At 40.8% G+C, this 23,931-nt stretch overlaps 1 protein-coding gene and 1 long non-coding RNA gene across 6 annotated transcripts in view; one reads left to right on the forward strand and one right to left on the reverse strand.

The window, feature by feature from the left end:
• The window catches only part of abcc3 (ATP-binding cassette, sub-family C (CFTR/MRP), member 3), a 72,507-nt gene that overhangs the window by 23,564 nt on the left and 25,012 nt on the right, over window positions 1-23,931 (reverse strand). For 3 of the 5 annotated variants that reach the window (XM_085170014.1, XM_085170011.1, XM_085170010.1), the window contains exons 4-13: window positions 21,331-21,468; window positions 18,438-18,563; window positions 18,136-18,197; window positions 16,260-16,394; window positions 14,102-14,128; window positions 7,365-7,613; window positions 3,911-4,088; window positions 3,580-3,741; window positions 1,725-1,817; window positions 1,416-1,619 (exon numbers count right to left, since the gene is read on the reverse strand). In XM_085170014.1, coding sequence (XP_085026140.1) covers window positions 1,416-1,619; window positions 1,725-1,817; window positions 3,580-3,741; window positions 3,911-4,088; window positions 7,365-7,613; window positions 14,102-14,128; window positions 16,260-16,394; window positions 18,136-18,197; window positions 18,438-18,563; window positions 21,331-21,468 — 1,374 coding nt within the window. The remainder of the gene's footprint in view (window positions 1-1,415; window positions 1,620-1,724; window positions 1,818-3,579; window positions 3,742-3,910; window positions 4,089-7,364; window positions 7,614-14,101; window positions 14,129-16,259; window positions 16,395-18,135; window positions 18,198-18,437; window positions 18,564-21,330; window positions 21,469-23,931) is intronic. The other 2 variants (XM_085170012.1, XM_085170013.1) reach the window with 1 other exon arrangement.
• LOC146513192 (uncharacterized) overlaps window positions 11,925-23,931 on the forward strand; it is a 42,047-nt gene continuing 30,040 nt past the window's right edge. The window contains exon 1 of the long non-coding RNA XR_014875677.1: window positions 11,925-12,046. This is a non-coding gene — a long non-coding RNA (uncharacterized LOC146513192). The remainder of the gene's footprint in view (window positions 12,047-23,931) is intronic.

Below are 23,931 nucleotides of genomic sequence, written 5' to 3' on the forward strand. Positions count from 1 at the left end.
AGCACATGTGAAAAGAAACGCTGCTCACACACCATATGAAGACTTTTCTCCATTTTTCTTTGCACAGAAACTTGACCTCAGGGTAAGGCCATGTGTATATACACGTGCTTCAGTTCAGTTTCCTGTGGTTTTGTTAGTCCGCTGCAGAAAGACGGCTGCTGAGTGGTGAAAGTCGAAGCACTAGAAGCACTCTGGTTCTTCCAATATTGTCTCAAAATCACACTTTTCTTAATATTTTAGCCTTTTGCAATTGGGACACAAACTTTCTGTGGTGGCTCCAAGTGCACCAGAATACTTAGTCACTCTGTTTCCTAGAGTATTTAAAAGTAGAATGGGAGGGAGAGCCTTCAGTTTTCAGGCCCCTCTTCTGTGGAACCAGCTTCCAGTTTGGATTCAGGAGACAGACACTATCTCTACTTTTAGGATTAGGCTTAAAACTTTCCTTTTTGCTAAAGCATATAGTTAGGGCTGGACCAGGTGACCCTGAATCCTCCCTTAGTTATGCTGCAATAGATGTAGGCTGCCGGGGGATTCCCATGATGCATTGAGTTTTTCCTTTCCAGTCACCTTTCTCGCTCACTATGTATTAACAGACCTCTCTGCATTGAATCATATCTGTTATTAATCTCTGTCTCTCTTCCACAGCATGTCTTTTATCCTGTCTTCCTTCTCTCACCCCAACCAGTCGCAGCAGATGGCCCCGCCCCTCCCTGAGCCTGGTTCTGCCGGAGGTTTCTTCCTGTTAAAAGGGAGTTTTTCCTTCCCACTGTCGCCAAAGTGCTTGCTCATAGGGGTCATATGATTGTTGGGCTTTTCTCTGTATCTATGAAGCGCCTTGAGGCGACTTTTGTTGTGATTTGGCGCTATATAAATAAAATTGAATTGAATTGAATTGAATTGAATTGAATTGAAAATTGAATTGAATTGTAGGTTTATCCAGAGCTTTTCAGATTGCTTAACAAACTTTGATGGGAGATGTTTAGAATCATCATCAATCATTAGAGTAAATTATGTGTATGTAAATTAAACTGTAAATGCTAAATAAACAAATGGGGTTAGTGTGATCGTATCTGCAAATAATCTTAATCCAAATATTTTCATATCAAGGCCTAAAACCCCCTAACGAGGAGATTTTTAATAATAATGCCAACATGTGACATTCTTATACAAGTTGGAAATGAAAGTCATGTTAATGTAAAACAGCTTCCAGACAGTAAAGTTATTAAAAACTGACCTAGAAACTGACAAAGCTCTTTGTCAAGGCTTTTACTAACAAACCATAATAGACAAAAAGCAGTGCTGAAACCTGTAGTGGTGTCATAATAATAATAATAATAATAATTTCATCCTGTTTAGATTTACTGTGTAGTCAACTTTACTTCATGAGTTTCTTGAGTTTTTGGGGGGAAGCCTACCAGGAAAGGCGCACTGGTCCAGGCCATGGTGGACAGCGCTCCGAGGTAGGCCGTCTTGCGTAGCACGATAAGCTCCTTTTGCCGAATGGCCAGAACCTTTTCTTTGAAGGAGTTCTCCCACGCGTACAGCTTGAGGACTTTGATGCCGTTCAGGATCTCGTTCATCAGCTTGATACGAGCATCTTTGTGCTGCATCTGCTCCACCTGACGATGATGGTGAGACCAGCTGTTTTTACTTGTGAATTTTGATACTTAAAACACAAATCAATTGTGTAAATGTCTCATTCTGTTTGTTTTACACTGAAATACCTGATAGGCTCGAGTCTTCATAGCGATAAATGCATTAAAAGGGATCAGCATGATCATAACAGCCACCCCAGCAAGCACAGATGGACCGAGGATCTGTAAAATAAACAAATGATTAAATTTATAATACAAAATAAAGTAATAAAGAACTCTCCTGAGTGTAAATAAAAACGTGGCAGGTCCTGGATAACCACTACCTCCCACGGTCTGGTGAGGAAACTGTAGACTGACTGGATAAAGAACTTGATCCAGTGTGGCTCAGCTTCCCACAGCTCTGACCACGAGACCTTCCGGTCCATTCCCTTCTCCCACTGAGCCCACACCCCTTCCTGCCACAGTCTGTCTCTAGCTGTGCAGGTTTCCTCCACCCCTGTTCAGATCCCTTCCTAAACCAACTGGGTTCTTTCTTCTTCCCAGGTTTTGTTGCATCATGGTACTGGCGTGCTGTTGCCAACACCAAATAATAATAATAATAATACATTATTTATAGGCGCCCTTCAGACCCTCAAGGTCACCTGACAGTAACACGTAAACATACCATAAAAAAACATAAGAAAAAAATATATATAGCAAACATGGTAGATAAAATTTAGACATAAACACTAGGGATGGGTATCGTTTAGGTTTTATCCGATACCGGTGCCAAACCGGTACTTTTGAAACGGTGGCGGTGCTTAAACGGTGCTCAAACCGGTGCTTAAAGAATGGAGAACACAAACTTTGTCCAAAAACCTCTCATGTTCAGCTGTTTTTTTGTAAAAAGATAACAATGTTAGCCTTTTCTGCAGCTATAGGGCATATATGGTATCATTCTTGGCTGGAAGCAGCTTAAACAATGGAAAAAACACAAACTGTGTCCAAAAACCTCTCATGTTTAGCTGTTTTCCACTTTTTCTTTGGTCATTTTAGCCTTTTTGGCCAGGGTGAAGGGAGTATCTGCCATCAAACAAGAAGACAGCCGCATGTAGCTATGATGGTGTTTGCTAGTTCACCTTACACGCATTAATGTAATAACGTGGTTAGCCTACTCAGCGTAAATTACACACGAACAACATGAAGCTACTCACGCAGAGAAGAACGGCTGCTGCTGCCATCATCATCTGTCACCACCACACCCGCAGTAGATGCGCTCGGTGTGAGGTCTCGCAGCAAGCTATCAAATACGGCGCATTTTTCTGCTTTTAAAAAAACGCTATGCGTCGCCAGGTGTTTCATCGGATTTGAGGTGTTACCTCCTTTGACAGTATCACAGTATCAGCTTAAAGCACTTGTTGCAGCTGCTGAGTTTGCATCTGTGAAGTACAGCCAGACTTTGACCGCTTCGCCTTGGGCATTTTTAATCTGTAGCTCTGCTCTAAAAGTATGTACGTACCTGGGCCCGCCTACTATCCTCGGAAACGTAAAATGATTGGCTAGAATTCAAAGTGTATGACATCTCAGGAAAATAAAGCACCGAAATGTGCGCTGCTTTTCGGTCTGGTTACTACCGTTTATGTCACCGGATACCGGTACCCATCCCTAATAAACAGTCATAAAAGTATAAAAGCAAATATAAAAACTGAGCAAAGTCTGCCGCAGCGGCTCTTCTGCCTGGTCAGCTCCTCCTGAGCCCTTCACTTCCTACCTTCCTCACCTTTGTGGTGGTTGAGGAGGCTCTCTTACCAAACAAACAACACATTTTTCTGACAGGCTGCTGAATGGAAGTCATAGCTTGGAAGATGACAAAGATGATCTCAGTGGTCAGACAGCTTCCGAATCACAGTAAATTTTAGCTGTTATTCTCATGAGTGCATTAAATAAAGTCCCCTTGGCATAAGGAGAAGACTCAGTGTAACACAAATACAATCTGTGCATGTACCTGCCACAGGAAATATAGTGCCAGCATAATCTGAAGAGGGGCAGACCACAGCATGTTAAGGAAGGTGGTCAGATCCATGAACCTCTGCGCATCCACAGACATCAGGTTGACTATCTCTCCCACAGTAGATGAACGCTTGGCTGCATTAGTTATCACTAGTGCCTGTAAAAAAAACAACAACAACAAACAAGCAAAACAGATTAGGGAACAAAACCCTTAACACCACAAGAATATTTTCTATGAAGCAATTGATATCTCCCTTCTAAATTTAATATGAATGTAATTTGTTTACAGAACAAAAAAAAATCGAATGTGATTGTTTCCTGCATACCTTCCTGTAGATAGCTCCGATGACAGCAGTGCGCACATTCATGCCAGTGACAAAACAGTACTGAAATTGATGGTGGAGTATGAGGGTTTGCAGCAGGGCCGTGAAGAACATAAGGCAGGCCAGCGTGTACCCCCACCAATTAGGAACATCTTTTGCTTTAATGAACAAGATCAGCATCCTGGAAAGATAAAGAAGAGGAATAATTTGATTAAAGCACGTGAAGCTGAAATAACCAAAAGTGTAAACTCCTGTGTAAGGAGTACATGCAGACACACACTGCAAAATGTTAGTGTCATTTAGCGCACTATGATCCAGGTATCCTCCAGGTTGGACTGTACAGACATCTATTCTTTAACTATGGCCTTAAAATACTGGGAAGAACTGCTGACCTTCAACACCTGAATAAAAAGATAAAAAAGATAAAAAGTCTGGCATTCACAAAAGAGTGTTACTATTGGCAGAGACCTTAGCGGCTTTGTTGACTCATGGTGTGAGTGTGTCAACACACCACTGTTTCCCAGGCCTCTAATTTCTTCTGTGCTCGCCTGTTGAAATCAGACCAAATCAAACATGTTCTTTAATCAGCCGTCCTCTGACACCGTTATGAGGACACACAAGTCACGAGGCTCACGAGACTTGGAATGTCCTCCGACAATCACCTGAAGCTCCTTTGTTCAAACTGCGCTCATACTTTTGCCCTCAAAGCGAGTCATGTTCCCCGAAATCTCAGCTAAACCAATGAAAAGACCATTTTACTTCATTACTCTTGCAAAGTTTTTAAAGCTACAGACTTATTTGTATCTTTTTGAGTTAGCGACACACGTTATTTAGCTTAGCATGTCACCTTTATAGCTTTACATACTATATATCAGAAACTCACTTATTCCTGACACTCCCAAACTTCCCTAATTTCACATTCCAGGAGGACTGCTATTTCGTGCTATAGGGACAAAGAACCTGTTTAACCTGAGATAGATACGCTTAATCTGCAGATTATCGTCTCTTTCCATGGGTGATTACAATATGTAAAGGCAGCTTAAAGGCCAGAGCTAGAATGACAGGTACATCCTGTTGTAACAGTAGATTTTTCATAGTATAGCATAGTATATAAACCAGTAAAGGGCTCAATGGCATGTCAAAGCTGAACATGAGGGACAAAATAGTTGTCTTTAATGTTTAAGTGTGTGGCAACTGCTTCTTCTGGTTAAGGGGTTTGTTATTACTGTGGTTATACTCTTAGAAACCACTTTTACAAGTTTGATTATAAATACAGTGCATCTGAAGAGTGCTCTTTACTTGCTCCACAGTTTGTCCCGTTACAGCCTTCTTCCAAAATGAACTAAATTCATTTATTTACTACAAAATTCTGTACACAACACCCCATGATGAAGGTTCCTAACATTCTTGTAAATGTGTTAAAAAGAAAGAACAAAACCACGTGTATGTAACATGAACACAAGTATTCACAGCTTTGCTGTTTCCACTGATCTCCTGTCATGTTTCCACAACTTGATTTGAGTCCATCTGTGGTAAATCCAGTTGATATGGCCTAGAAAAGGCATACTGTCTATATGAGATCTCATAGCTGACAGTGCATATCAGAGCACAGACCATTTAAGTCTAATGAACTGTCTGTAGACCTTTGAGACAGGATTGTATCGAGTAAGATCTGGGGGAGGGTACAAAGCCTTCTGCAGCACTGAAGGTCCCAATAGGCACAGTGGCCTCCATCATCTATAAAGAAGAAGTTTGGAACCACCACCAGGACTGGTAACAGAGCTGGCTGCTCAACCAATCTTAGCAACTGGGCAGTTTGGTCAGGGACGTGATCAAGAGGCCGGTGAGCTCTGACAGAGCTTCAGCATTGGAGAGAGAAGAACCTTTCAGAAGGACAACCAGTTTTTCAGCACTCTTATTATTAGGCCTGTATGTTAGATTGGCCAGTCGGAAGCCACTCCTCAGTGAAAGGTACATGACACCTCATCTGGAGTCTGACAAAAGACACTTAAAGGACTGTCAGACCATGAGAAGCAAAATGATTTGGTATCTTTAGTTAATGTCTGGAGGAAACCAGGCAGCGCTCATCACCTGGCCGATACCAATCATTCAGTGAAAGATGGCGGTGGCAGCCTCCTGCTGACCTGGGTGACCTGTCAGGGTCAAGGGAAAGATGAATGCAGACATGTACTGAGACATCTTCGATGATAACCTGCTTCAGAGCGCTCTGGACCTCAGACTGGAACAAAGGATTTTCACCCAAACGAACAATGACCCTAAGTACACAGCCAAGATAACAAAGGAATGGCTTTGAGACCACACTGTGAACGAGTGCCCCAGTCAGTGAATAGCTGGGCACTGATGCGCTCCATCCAACCCGATTCAGCTTGAGAGGTTCTTCAAACAAGAATGAAAGGTGTGCTGAGCTTGTGGCATCATACTCGAAAAGACTTGAGGCTGTCACTGAGGCTACCAAAAGTGCTTCAATTAAGGCTTTTAATTCTTATGTGCATGTTTTCCGCACTTTTTCCGTTTTTAGTAAATTTAAAAAATTCCAAGCAAAGTTGTTGTCCACTTTGTCATCATGGGAACTGTGTGTAGAAATTTTAGTAGAGCAATGAATTTATTAAATGTTGAAAAAGACTGTAACATGACAAAATTTGGAACAAGCAACAACAGCATCTCTGTGAAAGGAAACATGCTGTACATATAAAATATAAATAGGAATCACTGGATGGCGTTACCACCGACATTCTAATGAATGTTTGGAAGGACTGTAACGTTTTCCCGTCACTATTTTCTTCCCTCTCTTTCTCAGACTGTATTAACTTCTAAAAATGGCTCAAAATTAGTTTTTCTATTTTACATATAAGGCATCGTATTAAATCCTGAGATCCATTTTTCCATAGAGGAGAGGCTGGAACTTTAACATTAAGTTGGGATTTTACATGGGTATAGTATAAAAATAAATGAAAAAGCTGTCTTATCAAAAGATAACTGTCAAATAAAAGGACAGAAAATTTGAAATTAAAATTTCCCCCCACGGTGCCGCAAGTAAGAATGATATCTCAGTGTTAGGAGGGAATGTTCAAACACATCAGTCCCACAAAAGACACACGCAGGAAAACTATCTGGGAAGCCATTTCTGATAGCTTATCTACACAGTGATAAGGATTTCTGAGAAAGGCTCCTATCACTGAATTTGCACCCTGGGCTACTAAAGGCATAAAGAGGAAACATATTTACATGAGGAGTTTGCATCCTGAACAAGGACAGTGTACGCCTTTAAATATAGACAGCTAACATGCTCTGCATAAAGAAGACCGAAATGCAAAAACACAGACGCGGCATGCAAAAATCTGTCCTAGAAATGGTCTTCCACAACGCTGGAACAATAGTTGTTTGTGTGCTGTAGTAAAGAGAGCACGCAATAGTAGAGTAGAATCTTTGTCTTTACTTCAGGAGCTGTGGGTTGACAAAGGTGATGATATCCTGCAGGAGCTTGTAGCCTGAGCCAATCAGAAAGTAGGGTCCAAAGGCCTTGACGAGGGCGCGAAGGAAGGATGGCTGGTGCGCGACTTTCTTACTGGACAGCAGCACCTCTACTTCCTCTGGGCTGCTTTCGCCTTCTCCTCCTCCTGAGATGTGGTTGGTGGTTGACGGCGGGGGCTTAGCGTACGTAGCCTGGCTAGCCACACTCTCTTCACTGTAGGGGGGAGGATTTGGGTATTTAGGATGGGAATGAAAGAAAAAGAGCAAGAGATTCAATACAATTACATTTTATTTATATAGCACCAAATCATGACCAAATCATCACCTCAAGATTTGTATTGTAAGGTGAAGATCCTACGATAATACAAAAAGCCCCAACAATCAGATGGCTCCTTGAAACAAGCACTCGGGAGGAAGACTCCCCAGTAACAGGATGAAACCCCTGAACTAGGCAGTTGTACTGGACCTTCACCAGGACCCAAGCATAGTGATTGAATCATGTGAGGCCAAGATAACATGTAACTCAAGATACAGAGGTGCTTTTTTCTGAATAACATCAGTTGTGAACAGATAATTGGCACAACAATTTGGATCAAAAGGTTTGGAAGGAAAAGTCTAACTTAAGTTTCTTTAATGACACATATCCTGACTGTTTAACTACAGCAGCACAAAGTGGCACGCTCATACTGATAAAGCAGCATGTTGTGTGTCTGACTCCCTCTGCCAAATATTTAACATTTGCTAACCTTTTCAGCAGGCTTTCAGGGTTAGTGCTGGCTTTCGTTAAAGCCACATGCTCGGCACAGTTCAGAAACTAGAAGATGCTACGCTTCACATGAAATCTCATACATTTTTGGCATTACAGTTCTTATGTTAGAAGATTTTCCATTTGTGTCCTGTGCTCGCAAAATATTTGTCTCCAGATTTTTAAAATATTTAAAAAAAAATTACTAGTAATAATTTGATAAGATGACCTTTATTAGTCCCACAGGTGGGAAATTTGTTAATGATATGAGCTTCGAAAAAGTAAATTAAACTGCCAGAGCTCCTGACTAAGGAGCCTAAGGTCCAACCCCAACAACTAAATCTAACTAACTCCATAAGAATGCGTAAATTTTGACACATCAAACAACTATTCACGTTTAGGGCTGCTCAATTAATCGAATTTTAATCACGATTACGATCTGGGTTTTCAACAATCATTAAAAATGACTGAGCCGATTATTAGCCCCTCCCTCGTGCTTTACTCTCGCGCTGCTCCGTGTGGCAAATCGAGCGCACCTCTCTGCATTTCGAACACGTGTCACAACAATTAAGAGCAGCGGTCTCCAACCTTTTTTGCGCCATGGACTAGTGATGTGAGATACCACTGATTTCCTTTCCGATCCGATACCAAGTAATATTCAGGGTGGTATCGACGATACTGATCCGATACCGATACTTCATACAAAAACTACTCTGAGGTGTTTGACAAGGTTAGTGATGTTGCCACAACCATACATGCCAACCCTCCCAATTTTTCCGGGAGAAACCCGGAGCCACCATTCTCCCGAATTTCCACGTGGACAACAAAATTGAAAAACCATATCGCAGCCAATTCGCTACTCGGGTTAAACATGATATATAAGTCACTTTGATAACTTAAAAATGTTATTGTTTGGCTTTTTCAGTGTTTTATTTGTTCGTGAGTAAATCGGTTTGGCTGAGATTAAAGTTATTAGATTAGATTAAATTAAATTTAACTTTATTAATCCCTCGGGAGGGTTCCTCCGGGGTTTTCACACAGCTGAATAAACGTCAAACAGAAAACTGATTAAACAGAAGTGTGAGACGGTCGAGAGTTTACGCCAGCGCCCGGTTATATGTTAGATAGCAAGGAGCAGACAGCAGAGTTTCACTCCACCGAGGGAGCTCGTGACGTACTACCCGGCTTTCTTTAGACCGCGAAGGCCGGTGTTCCAGATCTACTGGCGTTTAGATCAACTGGCGTTGGTCGAACAGATGTGTGGCAGACTTGCGTTTCAGGAGCTGCTACCGATAAACCAGCAAAAAAAAACGCCAAATGTTTCATCTGTGACACTTGTGAGGTTATCTCGAACACACTCTGTCAGTCTTGATGCCGTTGAACAACAAAATGTTTACAAATGTTTCGAGTTTACCTGGTGATATCCTCATGCGCGATGCGATCGCGAAAACAGCAAACAATTAACACCACGCCGATGTTGTTCACAGGACAGCAAGAGTAAACGATCGGGAGACTCTTGTCGTCGTTATCGTTCCCCTCGCACGTTTTATTTCTCCAGTTTCAGCGTTTTTGTTGCACAACTAAAGCGAGCAGTTTACTTTGTGCACTAACATGGAGTCGAGTCAACCAGCGCCACCTCTGGCCAAGTGCCACAGCCTACAGCCAGATCAACTTGTGACACACATCTGCAGCACGTTTCAATTCGTTTCATGCACAACACATTTGTACCTTTCAATTGTCTCTGTCTGTGCGTCATGCAAATAAACCTTTGAAAAGAATGAAATGATATCATATATTTCCTATTGGCCTACATTTGTACAAAATTCCAAATTATATATACAAAGTCATATAAATCACCACCACTGTTCATCATGATTTTAATATTCTCTTTTTCCATAACAATGAAATACGCCTTGGACAAATATGACATATCAATATTTCATCAGTGTTGTCACATCACATCCTGTAAGCGTCGTCTGCCTGTGTCTTTTCTCTGGAAATGAATATTTCCAGCCAATATAGGCAATCCATCAACATGGCTGGAGAGTTGGTGGTTATATACAGTCTGTATAAGTGTGGTTAATCTAGTGAACATTTGTAAGGAGATGGCAGTTACTGTGAATTCACAGCAGTTACACAGTGATTAGTAATAAACAGAGCCAGTGAGAGTGAGTGGATTTAAGAAAGTCAGTGACTCAGGTGTGGCGATTGGTTTGTCATCTGTTTTTGGGACTGGAGGAGACGTAGAAATCTTTTGTTTTAAATCTTAGTTAGGAAGATTCCTGTTGTAAAACAAGCATTTTGTGTGAGAAATGCAAGAAGTACATCTGCAGAAAGCACACAGTTACATTCTGTCCATCAGGTGGACAAAATTGAAAATGTTGAGCATTGAAAAACTGAGAACGTTGGGCAAGTTCAAAAGAAATATGTTTGTAAGAACGAAAAACCAAATTGTTCCTAAAATACTTATGGAAAGTCTAACTGTTTTATGTCTGTGTTCTACATGTTTATCTGATGGGAAATAAAGTTGCTATTGTTTTATTGCAGTTTCTTGACAATTCTGAGTGGATTTACACAGTACGGGTCAAAATGACCCGCAACAGAATCAATGTCACTTTTTTGTTTTTCAACATAATACAAGCGTTAATTTCCAAAACTTGCATGTGATCTTCAATTTGGAGCAGATGCACTATCACATAGCAGCTAGAGCAGTCTCCAATGGAGGTCAGTCTACTGCTGCCACCTGTGGCCAAATACCACAGCCTACTACTAGATTAACTTGTGACACATCTGCACCTGCTGCTATGATCACATTGAGTAGAGGCTGAGTGGCTGCACTTACCCACTTACATTCAGATCTACCCACAAACATGTTGAAAGATGCAATCCCAGCAATGTGGATTGTCAACACTAAAAACAATCAGTAAGCGAAGACAACAGGGATCAATTTTTTCTGTTTATTTAGCAACCACAACATTTGTAGTCGCCTTCTGCAGAGGGGAAGTCCACACACACTGTGTGGTACCACTTCCCATAGAAGGTGCATTCAATCTGCAAGTAAAATTAGATTGTCAGAGCCATTCATCTGAAGTCAGGCTCTTGAGTAAAGCAACTAAACATGTTACAGTGTGCAGATACTGCATATTTCTGTGCAACAGTCTTATCTGTGTATCACTTGATGTTTCCATGCGTCCTTTAGGTGCTCTAGTGTCTTTAAAGTGCAAAGGCATGCAGGTCACCTGAACTATAATTCCACTGTCGGTGCATCAAAGTGACATGTCACCCAGTGATGTTGAAGTAACCCAGTCAAGGTGCTTCCATCTGAGGTATTGATTTCGTTATCTTACCCATGCTAACGACATGTGATGTTACAACACTGGTGAAATATTAGTGTGTCTATATTTGTTCACGACATTTTTCTTATGGGCAAAAGTATTGATATCATGATGAACAGGGGTGGTGATTCTTATGACTTTGTGTATATAATTTGGCATTTTGTAGAAATGTAGCCTGATAGTACATACATGATATCATTTCATTCTTTTCAAAGGTTTATTTGCATGACGCACAGACAGAGACAATTGAAAGGTACAAATGTGTTGTGCATGAAACGAATTGAAACGTGCTGCAGATGTGTGTCACAGATTGATCTGGCTGTAGGCTGTGGCACTTGGCCAGAGGTGGCGCTGGTTGACTCGACTCCATGTTAGTGCACAAAGTAAACTGCTCGCTGTAGTTGTGAAGCAAAAACGCTGAAACCGGAGAAATAAAACGTGCGAGGGGAACGATAACGACGACAAGAGTCTCCCGATCGTTTACTCTTGCTGTCCTGTGAACAACATCGGCGTGGTGTTAATTGTTTGCTGTTTTCGCGATCGCGTCGCGCATGAGGATATCACCAGGTAAACTCGAAACATTTGTAAACATTTTGTTGTTCAACGGCATCAAGACTGACAGAGTGTGTTCGAGATAACCTCACAAGTGTCACAGATGACACATTTGGCGTTTTTTTGCTGGTTTGTCGGTAGCAGCTCCTGAAACGCAAGACTGCCACACATCTGTTCGACCAACGCCAGTTGATCTAAACGCCAGTAGATCTGGAACACCGGGTCCTCAGGTGGAAGCAGCCTCTGAATTTGGACACCCCTGCTGTTTCCGGGCCGGCCAATAATAACAGTGACATGTAACGTATTTTATCCGATAAATAAACATTGTAAAATGTATTTATCACCCCCCCAACAGCCCTTTTGAATGTCTCCCTAATTCTGAGGTCTCAATGTTGGGAAAGTATGGCCACACCATGTCTCAGCTGTTTGTGGAGGGAAAATACGTCCGCACAATTACGCTCAGCCATTGTTGTGAGTGCGCGCGCCAAGGGGCTGCGAGACATTTATACAGCCGCATTTCGCACATGACTATGAAAGGTGGAAGAGGAAGTAGTTCTTTGAATGTAGACAATCCGAATGTTATAGTTTCTTTCCACTGTGTTCCTGTTAATGATAAACTACAACTTTACTCTAAATTACTAAAATATCGATATTTTAATGTGAGAATCGATTCTAGAACATAAATGACTGGTATTGGAGGAATAGATATTTCAGGATCGATCCGCACATCACTACCACGGACCGGTTTATGCCCGACAATATTTTCACGGCCTTTAAGGTGTCGCGGATAAATACAACAAAATAAAACTAGTACCAGTACCGAAAAAAAAGAAAATGTATTCATAACACACGGGAAAAGACCCAGGAAAACAGAGTAAACGATAAAAACGATAACAAAATAACGCTGAAAACCGATAAAAACCCTTAAAACTATACATTTCACACCTGAGCCTCAACTCTCACGGCCCGGTACCAAACGACTCACGGACCGGTACCGGTCCGAGGCCCGGGGGTTGAGGACCGCTGATTAAGAGGAAGCTCGGAAAGCTAAGCAGAAGTTATTTGGAGAGGAGAGTGAAAAGAGAAGTAAAAAAAAACTTCAGTGGTGTGGAAACATTATGGGTTCGCGGAGTCAGACGTGGATCAAGTAGACACAGTGTGTAAACTTTGCTACGGTGTCGTAGCTGCACCACAGAGCAACACTGCAAAGTTCACTAAACATAGATGTTTACATTTTTCATTTATTTTTTATATTGCAAACATTTGCACTGTTATCAGTATTCGCACACTATTTTATATTATTTTCTGACAATCTTTAAAGTCATTATTCAACACATTGTTATTGTTAAATAAATATCGTCAAATAATCGAGATCTCAATTTCAGTGAAAATAATCGTGATTATCATTTTTGCCATAATCGATCAGCCCTACTCACATTTGTTCCAAAAAAATGACAATTCTGCCTTTTGCCTCCCAAATACAGGGTTATGGTGTGGTTAGGGTTACCACCTATGCTAACGTAAACCTCAGATCATTTAAAGTCAATTGTTCTCTTGGTCAAAGCGACTGCTATTATATCTGTTTGATATTGTGCAAACTTTTCAAATGTTTTCTTATCACTTCCCTTTGATGAAAATACTAAATGCATTTAGGAAAGTGTTCAACAAAAGATACAGGAGGTAATATTATTGACCTTTAGACGTCATCCCAGGTTGCTAGGAAAATTTCTTCAATTTGAAGCTAGTTTAGCTGCAGATTTGATGATGTTTATAAATGAGAAAAATGTTTGCCAGTTTATGGCACACATTGGAGGAAACGACTGACTACTCAGTCCTAAATTGCAAAGACACTGTAACCCATTAAATGATTCGACTTAAATGTAAAATACAGTGAACTGTTGATACTAAATCCCTGGAAATGTAATAAAAAAATCCCAGAAAAGCAGTAAATCACTGTCACGTACTGACTATAATTTACCATAGCTGATGAATCACACTATGAGAGCAACTGCCAATGTTCAGTAGCTAAACTGTTTTAGCTCTAAATTATACCACATAAACAAATCATACTTCAGATTCCCTCTGCAAACCCGGATCCTTCCAGTGGCGAGCAGCGATGCAAACATCGGAAAGGGAGAAAACAACAACAAAAACTACAGCATTAAGAGTTGTTGTGGCTGCATTTGCTTAAATGGTAAATAATGGCATTGTTTGCTCAAAAGAAGCTCAGACAACTTTTGTTCAGCATACTACACAAAGTGTAATACAAGCTTAAAGCACAGGAGTCTGATTACAGCAGTGAAGTAAAGGGAGACTACAGATCAGCAAACAACTGTTAACATGAAACAGGTTTCCAGGTCACTACTGAAAAGGCCCTAACCAAACTGTTCCCTCTCATTTTACAAGAAGAATGCACAGACAGGAAAACTGCACAGAAGGAGGAAGCAGCCTGACAGAGGTCGGAGTTCAGCAAAGTTGTCAAGCGTGTTTGCTAAAGCGGTACAATGTGTAGCTGGAATGCTGTTCCCAGTCGGCAGCCAAGGAAAGTAATTTCTCCTGCATGAAGCTGAACAAAGTCAAAAGAATAGAATGCAGCATCCTTAATATGAGAAAAGTCATTCACTTTGCAGAGCAGCGGGAGGTGGACTTAATCCTCACAAGCTCTGACAGTAAAAGCCCGAGATATTCCACATACAGGAAACATCAGAGCAGCGTTACTACAAACGAGCTGCTTTCCTTTATAATGTTGCAGTGCATTTCGTGTATCCTCTCTGATGCCTGCAGACGCTCTCTGTGTGAGTTGTCGCTGCAGTCTGTGCGCGTGGAGTTTCCCACAACTCTTTAAAGTAGAAACGGTGTGTGGTAGCTTCAGATACTGATACCCTCCTGCTAGGGTTACAAAAGAAACGTGCTAGTGGTTTCACTTGTGCAAAAAGGAATGAGCCTACGCCTGCACGCGCACAACCATACACAAAGAGCTCTGCCCTCTACGACAACATCCCTTCCCTTTTCTAGTCTAACAAAGAACTAATAAATCTGCCCTTCCTTTGAAAGCCTGAGCCCGGGGCTACAATCAGCTATGGCTTTTTTTAAATTCACATTATGTGGATCAAAGAAAGCATTTATAGAAATTCAAATTAGCTTATAAATGTGAACTCTTAGGTTTTCACTGACTGCTCACTGCTCAGACAGCAGGAATAAATGACAAACAGGAGAAATGTAAACGGTCTAGAGCAGGGGTGTCAAACTCAAATACACAGTGGGCCAAAATTCAAAACTGGAACAAGGTCACGGGCTAACATTAATATTTATTGAAAAAAAAAATCTTCCTCCAGATTTAAGAATGAATCTTATGTAATGTAAGATTACATGTACATTGGCCCGCAGCCAAATGTAATTAGGCTGCGGGCCAAATTCGGCCCGCGGGCCAGAGTTTGACACCTATGGTCTAGAGGAATACATACACAACAAGAGAAAGGCACACAACAGAAAAGTCAGCGTGTTGCAGGAAGACAAAGTAAAAAGGCTTTAAAAACACAAAAAGGTGCAATATTAGCCGCTGCATACGTCTGTATGCGCCGACATCATTGGACTGTGTTACATTTAAAAATTTTAAAGCCACAAAGAGAACTTAAGGAGGACACTGTTCAGTATCTTACCCCATCTTCAGCTGGCTCAGAACGCGCTCTCACTGGCGAGTTAGCAGCCAAAGACAACACATCGTCTGTGTCCTTGCTTGGCTTACAGTAACATTTTGAAATTGCTAAGACCTTATTCTAGCATCAGCCCTCTCCAATCATCAGATCAAGGCCTTTTAACTATTCCCCATTTAAAACAACACTTCCTCAGCTCATCAGGCCGGTTGAATCCCAGTGAAAAGGGGTTTGTACAATTCTGATGAGCTTGAGACTCAATATTTGGTATGACCACCTTTTTTTCTCATGACCCCCAACACCAGCAGCCCCAAACCATGACAGTGCAAGAATTTAAAATATGGATTCATCACTCTATCGGACCCATGGACACTGATTTTCAGCCTAGTTATAAGTCTGCAGCCTTTTTTCACAGCTTATCTTCCTTAAGAGTGACTGAAGATAGTTCTCCAGGTTTAGTCTGAAGCCTGGAGAACTATCGTGTAAGACCACCTTAAAAGACATCAAAGCCTGTCTTATTTTAAGCAAAACACAAAGAAATGAAGTGTAGCTCAAAGCTTTTAAGTTTAACATACCTTAACTTTGCCTTGGCCTCCTCCTTCTCCCACTCATTAAGGAGCCTGGGCACCATGACTTTGGAGCTATCGCGCTTGTTCAGAGACCACAGGTCTTTGGCCTCCAGGGGCATTTTGTAGCCCTTTACAGCCATACTGGGAAAGAGAAGCAGCAGCTTAATTCAATCTGTTCCATTAAAGCAATTCATTGCTACAAGTGTGACTGAAACAAATGAGACATTATCTAAACTGTAGCTTGCCTCCACCAGTGTGTGAATGTGAGAGTGAATGAATAATGGCATTGTAAAGCGCTTTGGGTGCCTTGAAAAGCGCTATATAAATCCAATCCATTATTATTATTAAATGGTTAAAGTGCATTTTTGCCTCTTTTTTCTGTTTAGTTTGCTTTGATTCATTGCCAACATGTAACACTAAAATTCTTTATCCCAGAGCCATCTTACGAATACATGTTGTCCTCAAAAACACTTAATTGAGTTTACTGAATTAGCTAATGATCATTATGTATAACTGGATTGAATTTCACCGGAAACTGGCCTCATGTTTTTTCCCCACAGAGATAGACATATACAGTCTCTCTGCATGTCTATGCAGAAATAACAGATAATAATGATAATAATAATATGATATTGCAGTATTAAATAAGCAAAAGCTACATTATAAACTACGTAATTATAATCACAGTGCAAACTACCCTCATGTTGTGACATCATGTGATATAGTAAGTAAACAAACTCTTTAGTGACAGGTTTGGCTAAACAGTGATTCGTAAAAAATTATCAGGAAATAATATTTGTAGCACGGAGTAACGGTGCCAGCAACATTTCTTTTTTTTTTTTTTCTTCAAAAGGTATTAAACAACTAATAAACTGTAACCAATAAACTGTACAATGAAGGAGTAAATAACTCTTACATTTAGATAAAGTTGAGGTCAAGCAATATTAAATAATACAGCCACAGTATGTGTGCATTAAAAAGAGGACTGAAGGGTTGAAGCACTAATATAATAGTCTGCCCCAGGGCAGCTGTGGCTACAACTGTAGCTTGCCTCCACCAGTGTGTGAATGGGTGGATGACTGGGTGTGTAAAGCACTTTGGGGTCCTTAGGGGGGACTAGTAAAAGCGCTATACAAAGACAGGCCATTTACCATGAATGAAGGAATGTTAGCATGGTTTATGATGACCTTACATTTATTTATTACCATGGCAACTGCAGTCACTATGAGAGATGTGAACAAAAATCACACTTTTATCATTCTGCATGTTTGAACACAGTGAATACTGTGTAAACAGCCACTAACATAATGACATATATTATTAATTGTGGGTTAGCTATCATAGTGTGGAACAAGCTAACAGCAAAAGTAACAGCGTTTTCTACGCTTCTTCATTCAAGCTGCACTAATGGTTTGTTTTTTATGACTGCAAACGTTTTACATTTTACCACCAACTGTGGTCGAGGTAAGTCGACACTGCTTTTTTTGTTCAGTTTCACTGCGTTTATGATCACTGCAATAAAAAAGGAGAAAGGAAAGGAGAAACTAGCGCTAATCTAAACGACAACAGTATGAAGCCAAATGACTCTCAGGCTAAGCTAAGTGAGATAAGTCCAAATAAATTAGCCTATTGATTTAAATTATTTTCTTTTTTTAAGAAGGCTAATCCATCTTGAGAAAAAGCCCCAAACTGAAGATTTAACAGACTAGCACATCCTACTATATTCACAGAACTACAAAAACTGCTTGAAAAATGAATAGCAGGGTCTAAAGATGGAGAAACGAACACCTCGGAGTCTTTAAAGCCCCAAAACTTTTAGTGTATACCACAAACTGTTGGTCTATGGAGGTTGGTTTGGTGGCAGACAGCAATGTTAGCTTACCTTGTGAACCACCAAAAAGTGATCCTTGAGAGAAAACCTGCTGTAGCTTCAGGGCAAGGATTCTGGGGGAGGGGAAAAGAGGATAAGTGTGCATAATATGAGACCAGGGAAGTTAAATGAGGATAAAGAGGACATACTGAGAAGCCAGTAACAAATGAATTCAGTGTGTGACTGTGTGACCTGCTTTAACAAGCACAGAGCTGCCCCGGAGCGTGCTCAGACTTTCAGCTACTCACTGACTTTATGGTGTGAGCAGGAAAACACAAAAATTATTTATGAGCGGACAGTGGCCGATTACTCACAGGGTCAGTGACAACATTGGAGAAGAGAGGAGGTTTCTCGTTGAAGCAGCAGAGAATGAACTCACAGACCACCATGCTGAAGTAGAAGTAGAAAGTGGTGAACCGCAGCTTATCTGTGACTTCGCCCTGTAAAGTATAACAAGAACACACACGCAGACACATCGTGAATTTGAATCATGTGCAGGAAACTTCTCTTGCATTGTTTTCATTGTTCCTTTAAAATGAGGTCTGTACTTAAACCAATATATATGAAAAATAAAAGCTGAAACCTAAGGCTCACAATATCAGATCCTAATTATAACAAGTGTGTATCCTATTCTTTTTGAAAACAAGACATCAGCTTTTATCAGATTTTGGGATGAGATGGCTTTTTGGAAAACACAACATGTCCCTGAAGTACCAGTCTACAACAGCAGTCACCTCAAGGAGTGTTTAAATCCTACGCTAAAGACCCTACAATATTATATAGAAACCTCAACCCCCTGTGAGAAAGCCTTTGGCGACACTGGAAAGTTCAGTTCCCTTTTAACAAGAAGAAACCTCCAGAGCAACCAGGCTTCAGGGAGGGCCGGCCCTCTGTCATAACCTCCTCTAACAGATGAACAATGTTATTCCTCAACTGCACCTTTCAGACCTGCACCTATATCAGAATTCACAGGTGTGTCTGGGTGTTGTCATTGTGTGCAAAAGGTTCTTTGTGACACATGATGGATGGAATATGAGTTACTGCTTACAGCAATTTTACAGCTTTTTTGACAAAGTAAATGGAAATTTAAAAAAAAGAACCTTCCTTGAATTCTTATTCAAGTCCTATATTTTATGTCTGCTTTGGTGATGAATGTAAATTTCATCCCTGGCAGTCAGGCAGCAGGCAGCCCCACCCATGCATTGCTATGATCATCCAGGAGAAAGGTAAGCATGAGTTGTAAGTGTGTGGGTGTTAGGAACATTCGCATGAATGGATGGAAGCTGACCGCAGGATATTCGTATGTAAACACCTTTTGACATATGAATGGAGGTAGAACCGTTGGATCTGTATGTGTGTACAATAGTACAATGCTACTGGCAGCTAAATTAAGCATTGTCACAGTGAACACAGCAGCGTGCTGAGGTTAGGATTTGGTTCAAAGGCTAAACAACCCTACAAGGTAATAGAATGGCATTTCCATTCACTAAACATCCACACAGAGGAGAAAGTATCACTTTTTCTTCCACTATTCAATTCAATTTTATTTATACAGCACCAAATCATAACAACAGTCGCCTCAAGGCGCTTTATACTGTAAGGTAGACCCTACAATAATACATGAGAAAAACCCAACAATCATATGACCCCCTATGAGCAAGCACTTTGGCGACAGTGGGAAGGAAAAACTCCCTTTTAACAGGAAGAAACCTCCATCTAAACCAGGCTCAGGGAGGGGCGGGGCCATCTGCCGCGACTGGTTGGGGAGAGAGATGGTCTGCCATGACCCGACACAACAGATGTGAATCTGAAGATCTCAAATGCATGAATGTTGGTGCAGTAAATTTGTATCTACCATTCAGAAAGCACACTACGTTGCAGCTATCAGGAGAGATCAACGCTGGCACCAAGAAACAGAGATGAGACAGAACCTTGTTGAGGGTCACGGCGGGACGCATTTAGCCATAAATCTGATTATCCTCCACACGTAAAAATGTGAATATGAACCCATGTAAACACGCTAATTGGGGTAAGCCTTACTCTGATTATTGACTATAATCCCATCATTACGTGCATGTTAACACAGCTTTTGACCTTTTTATAACAGAAAACAAGTATATCACTTAAAGATTTTATACAAGATTAACATTCTCCACATGACAGTCATTCCGTTCTCTGTTCACAATAATATTAACTCATGAAAAAACGAATTACTTGAGTCAACCATTTAAAATAAAGTGCATACATATATAAGACATCAAAGCCTTTCATATCCAACACTGAGGCTGGTCATCTTTTTGAGTATTAAACGACACCAGCCACAAACAGAAACATCTGCCTGTACAGCAGCTAAATCGTCCACTATTCTCACTATGCAGTACCAAGTGTATGGTACCTGATTATAAATAGTAAGAATGGACCAAACCAGTAAAGACAAAGAGTAAAAATGCTGCAATGCAATGCACAGTCTAGGTTTTATTAGGAGCAGTTTTGTTCCTTATTCATAACGCCATGATTATGAACACATATTGATTTTTGCTACTTTAAATAACACTAAATACACTCAGGTCTAAAATCTTGCGTTATTCAATAAACTGCACCATTCCTCATCATGTGCACGACTTTGCTTCCTCTTGTGATTTGCAATCAACTTTGATATGAATCTTTATTGTGTAAAAACAGCAGTTTTCAGCCTTTGTAGTACAACAGTTTAATGGGTCACTAATCAATTTCCCTTCTAATGGACGGGAAGCTTATCTGGGAGTCATGCAAGTCCTGCAGATTAGACCAGAATTTGCAGAACTACTGGGTCAGCAGCGCTTACAAACAACTGTTCTGCAGCAGTCCTCATGCGTGCATATTTAACATTCCCTTCCATTTTTTCTTCATGATGATCTCTGTGTGAATGCTTGCATATGTTTTCTCCACCGCAGCTCCATACTCCCTGCAGGGTTTGTTTGCTGTGAGCTGCAGTGCACACTGAAGGTAAGATAAGTACACTGGGAACAACAGGCCTACTATTCCCTTTTTGCTTAGTGGTGCCCTGATCTAACCCCTGCCAGAGCATCCACCCACTGTAAACTCCAAAACAACTCTTAACACAACAAGACTGGGGGAAGGAGATGAGATGGGTGACAAAAGGGCACCAGGCAGAGAAGATGATGGCAGACAAGTAAAAGGTATTTGAGGGCAACGGCATGTTCTCACCTGGCTGGAAGCCTGTAGGATCTTGGAGCGGAAAGGCACGGTGGCACACAGCAAACACAGCAACCAAAAGATGAAGAGGACCCCCGAGGACTGGACCCCGCGTAACCTCTCAAACTGGATCAGAAATGTAGCCAAGAGCTGAGAGGGAAGGGAGGGGTGGGGGTGACACACAGAGAGAGGAAAAAGGATTGGGAAGGGGTGAGGGGCAGAGGGAGAGACGGTATTAGATTAGCCATGACAGAATAACTGAGGGCATGTGAGGTAAACCGCACACAAACTGGGTCAGTGTTTCAACTTTGGGTTATGTGCTCCTCGTGGAACCGCAGCACTCAGGGCAGTTTACTTCAGGAGGAGCGCTTCACTGTTTTCCTATCTGGCTTTTCAGTCAGCTTCTGCTACATTATTTCTGGTGATGGAGAGGTAAAGACTGACTTTTAAAAAAGACAGTGAGATCAAACTGGTGCTAATTACCACTTTAAGTACTGTCTTTAAATTAAGAGTGAAAGCGTAACTTGCTTTTCATCCTCTGTTATATTATAGACTTTTTCAGAGGTGGATCCTTATATCAAACATGCTCAAAATTTAAAATAACAACACCAGAGCTCCACCTACCTACTGTTCAAATCTTCTGTTTTCAAGGGGCAGCCAATCAGAAGAGAGTTGGCTTACAGGGAGAAAACTAAAACAGCTGATTTCAGACAGATGATGAACTCAGAGGCTGCACCAAGTCCCAGTAAATAAGTATTTAAGCTATTAATGAGCAAATGAACTCTGGTAGAATCCAATAAGCTGCATGCTCCTTTGAGGATGTCCTCATTCAGGACATTCAGTACACTTACTCATTCTCGTTATCCTACTTTCTAGTCCGCCTACAGGAGTTATGCACAGCCGGTGTCCTTCTAGTGCAGTGGCTACACAGACAGTGAATTGGAAAGTGCATCTGCATCCATACATCTTCTCATTCACCCTTTGATAATGAAATTTTGGATCCTAGTAGACTATTGCACATTTCCAGATGTAAAAAGCATGTTAGGACTGCAATGCTGTCCATACACGCAGCCTTTTCTTTTTTTAGCCGATGTGACTCACCTGTGTTTAGCAAGTAATCTTTTCCTTTTTTCCTGTCTAAATTTAGTCTGTCAAGCAAATATCGGCAAATATTTATCACAGGATAAAAAAGGCACAAAGGTCATAAAGACTCATGAACATCTACACCAAAAAACGTGCTAAAGTTTCAGAGGATGAGCAAAGTCATTATTAAAATGTTCTGCAGCAGTCGATTTCTTTTGTAAGGATTTTTCTGCCTTTATTAAATTCTTTCACCTCCAATCAACAAGGCCAGCTCTTTAAACCTCACAGCTACATTATTCTCACCATTCAGGATTTTTTTCCCATTGCAGACTGAAAACCTCAATGTCTTTGATTTAAAAGATTCTCTCATCTTTTCAGTCCACTTTTAAATCCGAAACTTTTTTTCCTTTTCATTTCCTGCTGCTGCGTGACGTTTTTCATTTCAGTGCTTCCTGTCTAATTTTACTTTGGGCAACCATTGCAGTGTGCATGTCCGACTTTTAGACAGGGGTGGTTATAAAGGATTTCATCACCTTTTCCATCAGAAAACTTTCTCTAAACAGTAAATTTATGCCAACAATAACAACAGACGTGATGGAACATTCCACTGCTGTGGAGGGGGAGACGAAATACAATTTTCCTGTCTAAGAGGAACCTGGAAAAAATACAGTATCACTATTTACACAGTATCTGGCCTCAGGTCTGTAGCACTGGCCTGGTTAATGGATTTGTTTGGAGAAAGGGGAAAAAAAATAGTGCCTATGACTTTTCTCCTTTTACTGCCTTAAAGAAACTGTTTCAGATTTGTTTTTACTTACTGGAAAAGAACTGTTTTGATTTGGAATAAGACATGTGACATTTGAAATTGCAACAACTTCACGATGGTGTAAACTGTTTATCACAAGACTGCCAGCTGTATCCAGTGTGACAAGGACATTTCTGCACATGTATCCAGTGTGACAAGGACAAGGACAAGGACATTTCTGCACTTCTTTTAATCAAGCACATGAGTTAGTAAACTAATCAGGTATTGAAAACCCAACTCAATGCCCGCTCCTCCAGTCTGTCTTGATTTGTGGCTCAAATGAAAGCACTACTGGGAAACTGATTAGCTACAAATGAGCTAAAAATTACACCAAAAACTGCATTTCTTACAATCATCTCCAGAGCCTGGCTCAGTCCCATGGACTCCTGTGTTAAAACACCCAACTTTAAAACATTACAACACTACAAAGCATGTTTTGGCCACCTGCTAATTTCCCTTACTTAACAACTATTTTGGCATCATTGTCTTTTTTTTTTGTATAATTCACCCATTCATTTTTACACAGTTAGGAGTTGTTTTATCTGCAAGTCTGCAGATATAGTTAGGAAGCTGTAGCTGGTAAGGCTCTTAGAGAGGTTTTGTGTTTGTGGTGTTGATGGTTTTTGGAGCATTTTATTGGCAATATCTGATAAATAGAAAAGACCATCAACAAAGTTACTGCTGCAGTTAGTGAGTGAAGTTCTAGCATGTTATCTAGCACGTCT

The sequence above is a fragment of the Neolamprologus multifasciatus genome, chromosome 8, assembly GCF_963576455.1.
Source record: "Neolamprologus multifasciatus chromosome 8, fNeoMul1.2, whole genome shotgun sequence".
Classification (NCBI taxonomy): domain Eukaryota; kingdom Metazoa; phylum Chordata; class Actinopteri; order Cichliformes; family Cichlidae; genus Neolamprologus; species Neolamprologus multifasciatus.